The 15,341-nt window shown below is 45.5% G+C and overlaps 1 protein-coding gene across 7 annotated transcripts in view; it reads right to left on the bottom strand.

The window, feature by feature from the left end:
* LOC147018066 (calcium/calmodulin-dependent protein kinase type 1D-like) overlaps nucleotides 1–15,341 on the bottom strand; it is a 164,622-nt gene that overhangs the window by 79,824 nt on the left and 69,457 nt on the right. For 3 of the 7 annotated variants that reach the window (XM_085897371.1, XM_085897370.1, XM_085897374.1), the window contains one exon: nucleotides 9,025–9,156. The exons of 3 other annotated variants lie outside the window; for them this stretch is intronic. In XM_085897371.1, coding sequence (XP_085753497.1) covers nucleotides 9,025–9,156 — 132 coding nt within the window. Of the gene's footprint in view, nucleotides 1–9,024; nucleotides 9,163–15,341 lie in introns of those variants that run through there. One more of the 7 variants, XM_085897373.1, reaches the window with a different exon arrangement.

The raw sequence follows: 15,341 nt of genomic DNA, 5'->3' as shown, positions 1-15,341 counted from the left end.
AGCAGCACTCAAAAGGTTTTTGGAATGAGATACAATAGTCCAATAAGCAATGACTATCATACATATAATAGCATATAGGACCCTTCGCTTTGCCGATGGGAATACCACTCTTTGCTGTGATGGCTAATCTATGGGGCAAGAACAAAAAAGAATTCCTGAGAGATCCTGCCCTCCCTGATAACCAGCATCACAAGTTGGCATTTGCAGTTTTGCCACGTGTGTCCATGATGTACCCACACACAAACATTCCTTCCTTTTTTGTGTATTACAATCCTTCCTAGGAGTGCCCCGAATCCACTGTCCTTGGATTTGTTAAAATCCCTTAATCCGTTCTCAAGTTATAACACGACAAAACAGAGAAACATGGCTCCTTTTACAATACAGATTTTTAAGTGTGCAATTAAGAGGATTTTTTGAGGTCACGTGCCTCCTCCCTTCTGTGAAGCACCACGTCAAATCAGTCTGCCACCCCTCAGCCCTCATGTATGGAGATTACAGTGCAGAGGGGAAAATTCTGCCATTTTTACTTACATGATAAATAGATGGAATCATGTTTTCACTGATAGGTTTTCAGAAACGGTAAATAAAAATTGACTTTCAACAATTAAAAATCCTGCTAATAAATTATTGAATATCAGCTGGGTTTTTTTGTTCCTGTCCTTTTCTCACCTGTGTTGTAAGTAGAGCGACCTGCTTTGTGATGCTTCAAAAGGAGGTGTATAATCGGAAATGCTGTTTTATACTGTTGCGATCTATTACTGTTGTATGAATGAAATGTAAATGTTGAAAGAAAAAAAGTATTGAATATAGCAAGCATTTTCTGAATCTAATAGATATGAGAAACGGGACTGAATGAGACTCACTTTTTTATCAGTGAAAAAGAAGATGGAGGTGGAAGAGTTGTTGTTTTAATGTAAATGAGTACGATTTGAATTTGTGGATATTTGAAATCAACGTTGTGGATAAAACATCTTTGTAGGAAGAGGGATAAGTGGTTGTTTTTACTCCCTGAGAGCGGTTTCATTGAAACCCATTAATCTGTTCTCAAGTTAAAAATGGATTCCTGGGAGAAACCCTAACTGAAAACACATAAAGTGTATATATATATATATATATATATATATATATATATATATATATATATATATATATATATATATATATATAATATAATATAATATATATGTATATGTATGTATATATAGACATATGTATATGTATGTATATAGCCTGGTGTTGGCGAGTGGTTTGGGCAGCGGCTTGGGATCCAAAAGGTCCTGAGTTCAAGCCCCATTGGGCCACTGAATTAATACACCAGGGGGTTGACTCAGCCTGTCATCCTTCCGAGGTCGGCGAAATGAGTACCAGTGTACTGGGCCGGTGTATACCCCAGTTAAAATAGGTGTACCATATCCCTGTGTTGTAAGAGGCGACCAGGGTTGCGTCAGGAAGGGCATCCGGCGTAAAACATGTGCCAAATCACTATGCGGATCATACGGATGATCCGCTGTGGCGACGCCTAACGGGAGCAGCCGAAAGAAGAAGAAGAAGAAGATGTATATGTATGTATATATATAAGTATATATATGTACACATATATAAATATATATGTATATACAGTATATACATACATATATACATATATATATATATATATATATATATATATATTGTTGCGGCCGGGGGTTGGTGAGAAGACCACAAGGGGGAGGGGGAAGCTATCTCCGGTTCCCACCAGACTCCCCGGAATCGCAAGCCGTCGCACACAAATAACTCTCTGGCGTGGCGGTCGCTAACCGACAGTGAACGCTAATAACTCAACCACATGACTTAAGGTCCTCCGTCTAAATCGGTTACCTAATTATAATCACGTGACCTAATTACCAGAGGACATGCCTTGTCCGAACCGGATTTCCTTACTGGATTAAATGCAGCCGAGCGACACTGCCAAGGATGTACCGGCTAAAAGAACGTATGGATGGGAATAAAGTCCCAGCTCGGCTTGGCTACGGACCATGCTGGATCAATGAAAGAAAAGACAACAACGAGCTGGGAACATTGCTACACAATCATTTATTAACAGGCGGGCGAGGAAAAATATGTGGCACAGTGAATGTAGTTTATGGTTGTGTGTAAGCAGGGATAGAAAGAAATATGTAGTGCGTCAACAAAACAAGCAACTTAGAAAAGCAGACACAGAGCAGACCTATCCCGATATAATTCTTCTGCAATCTTAACTTAAGCGAGGACAGGCGTCATCACACGCACACGCACACACACATGCACACGCACACGCACACACGAGATGAGGCTAACGGTCTCGTAATACCTTACACAATTGACAGACTGCGCCACCCAGTACGTTTTGGAGGGATGCTCCACTGAACAATCGCTCCTTGATAGTTGGCGCGTCGTCTCCTGCCTGGCTTCCTTGCTGGCAAAGCATCTGCACTGATACAGAGAATGAGCGAGTCGGTGGAGGAGACGGAGTCGAGAGCGAGTGGGCGAAGTGGCAGCAGCCGGCAGGGTCAGGCAGGTGGGTGGAGCCAGCGGTGTGTCAGTGTCAAAGAATAAGACAGTGTGAAGCAGGTGGAGGCAGGGACCGCTTGAAGGCCAGGCAAGGAAAATGAGGATGACCACGACAACGATGACTGGATGACTTTGCGATGCATCATCACCATCATCACTTCGCGATGCATCGGGTGCCGCCCCGAAGCGATGCATCATCACCCAAGTGGGGCGCTCCCATTGGGCTTGGCCACCACACGACCCAGCTGCCATGGCCAGAAGCAGCCTCATTGGTGCATCTGCGAGACCTCGCTCAGCTGTGGAATCATCTCGCTCCGAACCCCGCGATATGAATCGCTTTGCACCAAACTCCCGAAAAGTGCTCCGGCGACTGGCCGAGGGCCACGCTGGTCTTGCATGCCCGCCCAAGGCACCCCCGGCATATTGTGGTTGTCGCTGATCAATGCGCTTGTCCCGTTCGTATGCCATGCGGCCCGAGCGATCCGGGCCATACAGCATGCCTCTACTTGGTGGCAGCTGCATCGAGGCGGAGGTACGGGAGGAATGGAGGATGTCTGCCATCCATGGGAGACATTGGTGGCTGCGATTGCGAGTGAGAATCGATGGCAGGACACCGTTGTGAACCAGCACGCAGACCCAAACAAAGATGTGTGCCATGTGCCTCCTGTACAATGCGATCGAAAGAGCGAGTGGGTCATGCTCCGTCACCCTGAGCGAGTGGTTCATGCTCTGTCAGCCTGAGCGAGTGGTTCATGCTCTGTCAGCCTGAGCGAGTGGTTCATGCTCTGTCAGCCTGAGTGAGTGGTTCATGCTCTGTCAGCCTGAGCGAGTGGTTCATGCTTTGTCAGCCTGAGCGAATGGTTCGTGCTCCATCACCCTGATCGAGTGGTTCATGCTCTGTCAGCCTGAGCGAATGGTTCATGCTCCGTCACCGCGAGGAAGTGGTTCGAGCTTCATCACCCTGAGAGAGTGATTCCTGTTATGTCACTCTGAGCGAGTGGTTCGTTCTCCATGTGCCTGAGTGAGTGGTTCATGCTCCATCAGGCTGAGCAAGTGGTTCGTGCTCCCTCACCCTGAGCGAGTGGTTCATGCACCGTCACCGTGATCGAGTGGTTCGTGGTCTGTCACCCTGAGCGAGTGGTTCGTGCTCGGTCACCCTGAGCGAGTGGTTCATGCTTGATCATCCTGAGTGAGTGGTTCGTGCTCCCTCACCCTCAGCGAGTGGTTCGTGCTCTGTCACCCTGAGTGAGTGGTTTGTGCTCCCTCAGCCTGAGCGAGTGGTTCATGCTCCGTCACTGTGAGTGAGTAGTTCGTGGTCTGTCACCCTGAGCAAGTGGTTCGTGCTCCATCATCGTAAGCAAGTGGTTCGTGCTCCATCATCCTGAGTGAGTGGTTCGTGCTCCCTCACCCTCAGCGAATGGTTCGTGCTCTGTCACCCTGAGTGAGTGGTTTGTGCTCTGTCAGCCTGAGCGAGTGGGTCGTGCTCCATCACCCTGAGCGAGCGGTTTGTGCTCCGTCACCCTGAGCGAGTGGTTCGTGCTCTGTCATCCTGAGCGATTGGTTCATGCTCTGTCATCCTGAGTGATTTATTGTGAAATAACACCTGATTTCCGAGCTGTTTGCTGTACTTACGTCTTTTCTAAATTACCCAGCAAAATTTTTTCCACCCATCACACGCACCTGTTAATAAAGATTAATGTTTGTGAACATATCCCTGAAACGTCAATATAAATGCAACATTGTTTTTGCAACAATATAAATGCAACATATAAATGCATAATCTATCTCTATCTCTTTCTCTATCTCTCTCTCTCTCTCTCGTTGTCCCATCCTCGCTCTACCCCCTCCCAATACAGTGCAGTACCCTCCTCCCACATCTCTTCTCTCACCATCCCTCTCCCCTCTCTTTCTGTCTGTCTCTGTGTCTGTCTCTGGACATATCCGGACAGTGGTTATGTCTGTACAGTGTCTATCTCCAGATGTGTCTGGGCAGTGTTTGTCTCCGGACAGCTTGGGTCCAGATGCGTCCGGACAGGAGTTTATCTCCGGATGGGAGTTTGTCTCCGGGCCATGTTTATTGTATTTCAGACATTATTTTGTTTCAATGCAGGTGGCTAGGATTACATAAATAATTGAAACCTCCCACATTCCTCGAGCCAGAGAAGCTGCATAAAGCAACCCAAGAAGGCTTCCACAAGGTAAGCACTTTGCTGTTTCAAACCCTTCCCAGAGTTACTCCAAAGCTATAAAGAAGTTCACACAAAGTACACACAAGAAAATCCCAATGCTACACACCCCCGCAGCCGCCGGACCGGTTTCTTCGCTTATTGGCGAATCATCAGTGACAGCGCAGACAGCAATGCACAGCAATGAGGCTCCCATGCATGTCCCATGTGCAAACAGCAACAGCAGTCAACATATAAAAAACAAAGACTCACCCACATCTCTCACCTTTGAATGGAGGAAATAGCCAATCAGCTATCACCTAATCAACTAAATCCAGGTGGCTATGATTATGTAAATAATTGACACCTCCCACACTCCTCTACCCAAAGAAGCTGCATAAAGCAATCCAAGAAGGCCTGCACAAGGTAAGAGCTTTGCTGTTAAAAACCCGGTCCAGCAGCTGAGGGGGTGTGTCACATTGGGATTCTCATGTGTGTACTATGTGTGAACGTCTTCGTAGCAGTGGAGAAACTCTGAGAAGGGGTTGAAACAACAAAGCATTTACCTTGCATAAGCCTTCTTGGGTTGCTTTATGCAGCTTATTCGACTGGATGAGTGTGGAAGGTGTTAATTATTTTTTATAATCCGAGCCACCTGGATTTAGTTGAGAAGGTAAGATCTGATTGGCTATTCCCTCCATTCACAGAGGAGAGATGTGAGTGAGTCTTTCTTTAACAATATATATATATATATATATATATATATATATATATATATATATATATATATATATATATATATATATATGTATATATATATTGTTACGGTTGTGGAAATTCAGGCTTCCCAGAGATCATTTATGTCGATAAGTGTGTGTTCAGATTAGATTTCCCCACCGATGTTGAAAGGGATATATTTGTGTAACCAGGCTGTGATCGTTGAGTCAATCATTATTCTTTTGCTATTTTATTTTTGACCAACCACATCTGAACAACCACAACCGCCTCCCAACAACCATGCCATCCCCACCATAGCGCCAACCACAACCGCCTCTCAACAACCATGCCATCCCCACCATAGCGCCAACCACAACCGCCTCTCAACAACCATGCCATCCCCACCACAGCGCCAACCACAACTGCCTCTCAACAACCACGCCATCCCCACCACAGCGCCAACCACGACATCTCCTCACCATCTCCTCAAGAACATCTCCACAAACGCACAACATCGCCTCACCTTCATCTCCATTGCGCCGCCATCTTTTCGCCAGCAACGGCGAATCCCACGGACGAGCAACATCGCCGCCGACAGAAGCGAGGGTTCCCTGTTAGAGCGGGAGCCGATGATTCCTGCAACGTCCACGTGGTTGATGATTTCACCCACGTCCGCGCATGACGAGCTTCGCGAAGAGATCGGATCAGAATCACAAATTGGGCGGAGCCAGTGGGGGGTGAGAGGTGAGAGGTGAGATCAAATGCACCCCCGGCCCGATAAAAAGGCGCGCCGGAACGCCAGTCGAGCAGTGGAAGTCTGGAGTCGAGCTGGCGTCGAGTGGGAGGAAGCCAGCAGCCCGCCAAGGTTTGAGTCCAGTGGAGGGGAGTCGGGGTCGTCGGAGCGCAGTCAAGCCTGCCGTGTCGCGTAGAACTGCGGGAAGGTGGAGAAAGCCGGAGAGAGGTCGCCAGCCAGCGACAGAACGGTCCGAGCCATCGCTGAGTAACGGGCGGGCTCTTAAAAGAGCATCAACTCTCGAAAGAGCAAAGGCCCGTTCGTTCCTCTGAGGCATCGTCGGCTAGGCCGATCTACCAGGCCGCACGGCGGGGCCTGGACCAACCGAGCTGCCGTGTTTCCGACGGAACGTCGAGGGTCGCTTAGCGAGTCACCACGAGGGTGACAGGTAACCAGCCCAGCCTCTCGGAGCTCTTGCGGTCTCTACAGCTCCGTGGATAGTAAAGGCCTACGGGTCCAGTTCTGTCCCTCCCTTTCCTGAGGTTTCTTTGCATGAAAGTTGTGGAACCGTGTCCATAAGTAGAACTGTTAAGTGATTGTACAGTAATAAATAGAACAGTTGTAGTTCTTTGTCTTGCTCATGTTTTGTTCCTTTCCTGCATTGCTTTACTGACTGCATGATTGCATACGTGTTTGCATGCATATGTGTTACAAATAAATGTCATTGTGTGAATGTTCACCTGTTCGTTGCGTCTTTTCCCTCAATTGAGCTGCCGTATTGCGTTCGGGATATTAGCTGGCTTTTAAATAGCCGATAAAGTAATCGGATCCGGCCGGGCTTGGCGATATACACCGCTCGGCTGGCAAATCGCAAACGGAGCGAGCTGCTTAAGCGGCTCGTTTCCAAGCAGGTCCCGTTGAGGTGTAAATCCCCGGCATTTCTGTCTGCACGCATACTTAGGTAAATCGACAATTCGGCTATCGGACCCTGTCGTGCATGGACAGAATAGTTAGCTGATTTATGGTGTGATTAAAAACACACCCGTAGCTGGATTTCGGCGTTTGTCCGAAAGCTGCGACTAGGTTTGCCACGTCTGGTGGGCGCGCGGCTGCGTTTAGCTAAGAGCATTCGTTTGCATGCCAGAGTCGTGAGAAACCACAACAATATTTATATATATATATATATATATATATATATATATATATATATATATATATATATATATATATATATATATATATATATATATATATATATGTTGTTGTTCGTCTTTCGGCTGCTCCCTGTTAGGGGTCGCCACAGCGGATCATCCGTTATGATCCGCATACTGATTTGGCACAGGTTTTACGCCGGATGCCCTTCCTGACGCAACCCTGGTCGCCTCTTACGACACAGGGATATGGATTGGGTTTCGCCATGATTCCGGGCTGCCCTACACCCTCTCATAGCACGGCCCAGTGCAGAGCTCCCGTCCTCAAGCGATCCTCCAACCCAAGCCTCCGAGTAGCCGGATTACAGGCGCACGCCACTACGCGCGGTCATATATATATATATATATATATATATATATATATATATATATATATATATATATATATATATATATATATATATATATATATATATATATATACATATATATATATATATATATATATATATATATATATATACATATATACATATATACATATATATATATATATATATATATATATATATATACATATATACATATATACATATATATATATATATATGTATATATATATATACATATATACATATATATATATATATATATATATATATATATATATATATATATATATACATATATACATATATATATATATATACATATATACATATATATATATATACATATATATAAAGCCTGGTGTTGGCGCAGTGGTTAGGGCAGCGGCTTGGGATCGAAAAGGTCCTGAGTTCAAGCCCTGTTGGTCCACTGAATTAATACACCAGGGGGTTGACTCAGCCTGCCATCCTTCCGAGGTCGGCGAATGAGTACCAGTATACTGGGCCGGTGTATACCCCGGTTAAAATAGGTATGCCATATCCCTGTGTCGTAAGAGGCGACCAGGGTTGCGTCAGGAAGGGCATCCGGCGTAAAACATGTGCCAAATCACTATGCGGATCATATGGATGATCCGCTGTGGCGACCCCTATCGGGAGCAGCCGAAAGAAGAAGAAGAAGAAGAAGAAGAAGAAGAAGAAGAAGATATATATATATATATATATATATATATATATATATATATATATATATATATATATATATATATATATATATGGAGTCTGATTCTGGTATACATATTTAGTCTTCATAGCATATTTTGTTTCTTGGCAAGAGTTATACTGGATGGTTTGCCATTGCTTTCCCAACACTACTTTGGGCAGGAATTTGGAATCAGGCTTTGTTGCCAGCAATAACTGGCCTACACTTTGCGAAGGACACCATGAGATCTAACGTGCACCAACTAATGCTAGCAGATGAGACATCCACTTAACGTCAATCCTAGGGATGGTACATATTGACGAATCACTCTGCCTGTGAAACACTGGGATGACAGTTTATAAGCTGGCCCAAGATTTTGAACCTTGGCTGGACAGCTTTGAGGTGAGTGTGTGGACTTCTGGGCCAACCTGCTGGCCATATATTTAGTAATACATCACGTGCACGCATACACACACACACACACACACACACACACACACACACACACACACACACACACACACACACACACACACCTTGTTATACTTTTTGACCTTTCTTGGATGATTGTATCTCATTCGTACAACTTTTTCAATGCCCACATTTGGTGCTGAATTGTATAATGAGTGACAAAACCAACTTTCTGAGGACAGCGATCTCGTTCTCGATGCTGCTCTCCTTGCCGCGAAGAGCCTGCTTGATGATGCATTTCACAGCAAAAAGGCGACCTGTTGCTCGCTCCTGTGCCAGCACCACCTCCGAAAATGCACCACTGACAGGAAAGAGGCCAGTCTGAGAGGAGGATGGGACTTAAGACAGAAATAATTAAACTTCTCCTGACCCCATCCCCAACTTGAATGCATCAACCAAGATGCATGTTCATCCCTATCATAATTATGAGAGCAGCATTAACTCATCAAGTAGTATCACAATAATTAACCTAATTGTGATTACAGGATTACACACACTACAAACAATTGTTATTGCACGATTTTCAAAAATAATATTTTGCTCAGGTTGCCATTGTCAAATGCAGTAGCTCATTAGAGGTTAAGAGTTTTAAAATAAAATAAACTGAAAGACGAGTTGAATGTAAACACAAGGCCCTACATATGAAAAATCATCGAAATACAGATGAGATTTGCAAAAATAATTATCCAAAAGAACAAACAACATTTTTTTATTCCCTGCATTTTAGAGTCACTGGTGACAAAAATAAATACTGATGAGGGATGCCACGAAGGAAAAGGGATGGAGACTCAATTGGGTGAAACTTGCTTGGACCTGCCCCCTTAAAACAATCAGGTGGAGAGGCTCAGAGAAAATACGAAACAGAATTTAATTCCTCCAGTGGAATTTAGGTAGTTTTGGAAACCCAAAAATATTGGCTCCACAATTCGGTGTTTTCACAACCTGCTCCACAGCATGGTCAATTGATGCTTTGCAGCAGCGTTTTGTCTACCCAGTAAGGCATGGCTTCTTCATAATTTACTAAAAGTGTGCAAAATTGATATATGAGCCTCAACATTGTATTAAAAATTTTTTTTAAACACTTGCATTGTACTGCAAAGCATACATTTTCAGGTCAGGAATTGAATTCAGATCAGACAAAGAATTGCTATCTCTCTTGCAGCCTATAACACAATCGCAACCAATTTCAATTCATCAACGCATCAAAAAAGAAATATGCTAACTTAACAGGATGATACATTGAATTGACTCTGTTAACAACATGCAACATGGGAACAACTACTAGGATATCCCAATCACTGTTGACTTTAGACTTTGGTTTATAAGTTCCATTTACACTTCTTAATACTTGTCTTCGAACGACAATAATAAACACGGTCTCTTGGTGTTGCCAAGCAACCCATTATAATGTAAACAATGGTTTTAGTGAACAACTTTTGATGTTTTTATGTTAACATTAAAAATTACTATACCTTTAAACTGTTAAAGAGCTATTCTGATCACTCATTCAGCTGTTGGCAGAATGCAAGTACAATCCACCACATTATTTATATACTCATATAAATAGCAGATGCACCTCCGAACTGTTATGATGAACATCGCCATAGATTATGTCTCATACGGGAAACCCGCATAATCCAAAAAGAACAACCATCAGTCTGCCACCCAGACGATTGTTCCCACGAATGCAAACCATTCAGCCAGAAGGCATGTTAGTGATCTGCAGGTAAATTTAAACACGTGGAGTGTAACAAGCACGCCCCTGATCTCCATTGGAAGAGAGTCCTACACCAAAGCATCATCTCCAACACAAAAGCCTCGGCATGGCGACTTTTTCAAACAGACAAAGATTACGTGGTCAACATCAGTTAAACATCAAATGGAACCACCTATCTTGATTTCAGCATATTTGCCCTAATCAGGATGGTATACCAATGACAACCATATTGGTCATTTAAACATCAGATGCACCTCCTAACTGTTATGGTGAGCATCACCATGGATTATGTCTCATACAGGAAACCTGCATAATCCACAAAGAACAACCATCAGTCTACCACCCAGACGATTGTTCACACTAATGCAAACCATTCGACCAGAAGGCATGTTACGTGATCTGCAGGTAAATCGAAACATGTGGAGTGTGACAAGCACGCCCCCGACCTCCATTGGACATAGCCCAAAAACAGAGCATCATCTCCAACACAGAAGCCTCAGCACAGCAACTTTGTCAAACAGTAAAAGATTACGTGGTCAACATCACTTGAACATCAAATGAACCCACCTATCTTGATTTCAACATACTTGTCCTCATCAGGATGGCATACCAATAACAACCACATTGGTCGTTTAAACATCAGATGCACCTCCTGACTGTTATGGTGAGCATCGCCACAGATTATGTGACACAGTAAAACCACATAATCCCCAAAGAAAAACTGAGTACTCGTCACACTACACATGTTTCGATTTACCCGCTGATCACATTGTGTGCCTTCTGGTTGAATGCTTTGCATTAGCCGGAACAATCGTCTGGGTGGCAGACAGATGGTTGTTCTTTGAGGATTATGCAATTTTACCATGCGAGACATAATCCGCGGCGATGCACACCATAACAGTCAGGAGGTGTATCTGATGTTTAAATGACGAATGTGGTTTTTATTGGTGGTCCATCCTGATGATGAGAATGGTTTGGGAGATGGTAGACCAGCAGTTGGCAAGATCAGCACCATGGCAGATGGTTCCAGTGATGGCATCAGATCAGTCATCAGGGAATGCCTTAACTCTTAATTACTGGGAGGGTGGGGGGGAATTTGGAATTTTGGAGGCATACACCTAGCCCTGTGAGGTGTCTTAATTGTGACCGGATGGGTGGTCTGTCGCGGGACTGTTGGGCATGCATGAGGATAAACCCTGGCACCCTGAACCACCAACTTCGCCTGGAGCACCCTGGACCAGTCGGGCAACCCACCAGGCCTCGGAAAACTGAGTAGTGCCAAGCAAATAGGGCAGTGTAGATGTGACAGATGAGCTCTCGAGAATTGTAGATGGACACGAGCTCTCGCCTTCATGGGAAGTCATTTATTGTGGACAGATTGGCCCAAATGCTTTAACAATCCGGTGCAAAATTGAAGGCATTGGGGTAGACGCCATGGTGGACACAGGAGAAAGTACCACAATCCTCAGCCCTGTAGTCCTGAATGTAAGTGCAAAAGGTTGAGATCAGACCATTTGAAAAACCATTGTTTACAGCGATCTACCAAGGCAACAACCACATCATTGGACATGGCTTTGCAACCCTCAAGTTGGGGAAGTTTAACACAGAATAGACGTATGGGTGACGGAGGTGTGTGACTCATGTCTAACAGGTTTGGACTTGTGAACCGCCGGCAGATGGATGATCGACCTGGGCTTGGGAATTCTCTGGGTGCGGTTGGAAGAGATGCCATTATAGGCGTGAGTACCGACGAAAAGGCAGAGCTGGAGGCTCCCGATTCCCATGATCATTCCCCCAGGCGATAGTCCTGGTGCAATAGTGGGCTCACCTGATCTGGCAAGAGCCCTGTCGCCTAGCAGAACCACTGATGGGACAGACAATGTGGGACTTGGTCATGGGCTGCGCTCTCGTGAACACCACAAGTCCCGTTGTCGCAGTTAGGGTAATTAACCTTCGTACAGAACCACGTACTACAGGATGTGGCATGACGGTAACAGACTAACGCAGTCACACACATTTTGGAGGTGAGACGATAACATTGGCCCAATCCCATTTGTGAGATGTTAAATTGCAGTAGCTTATATTTAGAGTAGGCCCAACAGGAGGCCTTGAACAAATTAATCAATCGTCATTTAGACATCTTTTCTTTGTCTGCCAAGGACATTGGACGCACGGGCCTCGTGAAACATTAGATCAACATCGGCGAGGCCCAGCCTATTCGTCAGCCTGCTTGATGGCTCCCCTGGAGCAAGTTTTCACATGACTGTATGGACATGTGGCTCCTGGACCACATGGCTGTATGGGCATGCGACTCATTTTCCTGACACTGATGCTGCTCACCAGATTCTCTCAGGAAGAGTGCCTCGTGAGTGGAGGCCAACGGGCTGACCACGTGCCTTGTGATTGCAGCAGGTTGATCAGTTTGTCAAGGAGATGAGGTGGGCCAGGCATCTGCCTGGGGGATTGCCAGACGGAGGTCACTGGAGTACCTGCGGAAAGTGGATGCAGTGACACGCTACTCCAGCGCATGCTCCCATACCTGACCTGACCTGACCTGGAGCAAGAGGGAGGAAAGATACTTGATGCAGGTATCATTGAGTCCTTGGAAAGTCCTTGGTTGTCACCAGTTGTGCTGGTTGAAAAGAAAGATGGGACCACACGCTTATGCATGGATTATCACCAGCTGAGCAATGTGCCATTCAAAGACCCATATTCCCTGCCTAGAATTGACGATACCCTCAATGCCATTGCGGGTTCAAATTGGTTTCCAACTATGGAACTTAAGAATGGGTGTTGGCAGGTGGAGATGGATAAGACAGGAAAAGAGAAAACGGCATTTTCAACAGGTAAGAGATTGTATCAGGTCACTGTGATGCCGTTTGGTTTGTGTAATGCCCCCACCACTTTTGAGAGATTGATGGAGCATGTACTTAGTAGCATGCTGTGGCATTCATGCCTGGTGTACCTGAATGACGTACTGGTGCATGCTAAAACATTTACCCAAGCCATAACCAATTTTGATCAGGTGTTTGGGTGCCTCAGAGAGTCGGGTTTGAAATTGAGTCCTGGTAAGTGCACTTTATTTGCAAAAGAGGTGGCCCATCTCGGTCACGTGATAGGTTGAGAAGGGGTAAAAACCGGCCCAGGTAAATTAACGGTGGTAGAGGAGTGGCTCATACCTTGCAACATCAAAGAGGTGTGTGGTTTTTTTTGGAACTCCGCTCCTATTGATTCTTTGTGGCAAAATTTGCAGAGATGGCCAGGCCAATTCATCGGCTTACGGAAAAGGGGACGAGGTTTAATTGGACATGGGAGTGCAACAACACCATCCTCAAATTAAAGGGGTTTTTGACATCTACACCCGTTTTCGCTTACTCCAATGATGATGGGACCTCCACCCTGGACACAGATGTAAGCCAGGAAGGATTGGGTGCAGATTTTTCTCAGACAGAGGGGCGTGGAGAGAGTGATTACGTGTGTATTACAGTCGAGCCATGAGTAGCCCCGATCAAAATTAATGCATCACTCGCAAAGAGTTATTTGCTATGTTTACTGCCATGAACCATTTCATCCATACTTGTATGGACGGAGATTTTTGGTAAGAACAGACCATTCCTCCTTGCAATGGCTCTTGTGGTTCAAGGAACTCGAGGGCCAGATTGCACGATGGTTTGAGAAATTGCAGCATTGTGAATTTAATGTGGCCCACAGAGCGGGGAAGGCTCACGGGAATGTGGAGGCACTCTCTCGATGCCCTTGTCTGGAAGAAAACTGTAAATTCTGTGTGAGGCATGAGGACAGGGACCAGTTTGCAGGTTCTTCCCATAAGATGCCCGTGCAGCCAAGGTGACGGGGTCAGCTTTGCCACGAACCGTGTTTGAGGAATTTGGCTACAAAGTGTCAACAGTGATTCTCCCCAGAACTGATTTCTCTCCATACATATTTTACACACACATCCCACACCCTTCAACCTTCCAGCGCACACACCTTATTAACTCGACCTGGGTTTGCAGAGTGTCAACTGAGTCCACAACAGTTCTTTTCAGAACTCACATTACACACACCCATATACTTTTAGCTTTAAGATTGGCTCATAGATGGCAGGAAGCGGCACATAGTGTTGGTTCACTTGGCCAATTAACATCCGTTATATAGCTGCAGGTACGATACTCCATCCATGATGATCATCTCATCGGTAAAGGGAATACGACTCTGGGCGTGGGAAGCTGGCCAGAAGAGCTGCTTGGACGAAGTTCATGGTCTTTAAAGATGTGCCGACCTCTTTGGAGTTATCCGGAGGGGGGACGTCCGTTGTGGAATACATATTGTTACGGTTGTGGAAATTCGCATTATACCATAAAGAGTCCTCAGGTGAGATATATCGGTAAGTTCATGTGTAGTTAGCCCAAACCCGTTGTATAGAGGGAATATGTGTGTTTCATCCGGGCTGCGACGCTTTGAGTTAGCCATTTTTCTTTCTCTATTGTTATTTTCGACCATTAAGCCACCATCAACAACGCCCCCGAACAACTCCACCAAACCGCCACTACCTTCACCTCCACAACCCAACCCCGCAAGCATCGCCTCACCCACCATTCTAAAACGACGCCCACCAACCACCAAACAACCATGTCCAACCCTCACCACATCTTCGCCACCACCACCATCTTCGCCACTACCCGCACTTATGAACGCCGTCCACCACGGACCACGCCACGATGATTTCCGCGGTGGAAACCGTCCAGGAACGCACGCAGGATTGCCAGAAC

Source organism: Eptatretus burgeri, chromosome 10 (genome assembly GCF_056783735.1).
Source record: "Eptatretus burgeri isolate ZD-2024b chromosome 10, Ebu_testis_v1, whole genome shotgun sequence".
NCBI classification, from domain to species: domain Eukaryota; kingdom Metazoa; phylum Chordata; class Myxini; order Myxiniformes; family Myxinidae; genus Eptatretus; species Eptatretus burgeri.
This window is presented reverse-complemented; position numbering and strand designations above follow the sequence as displayed.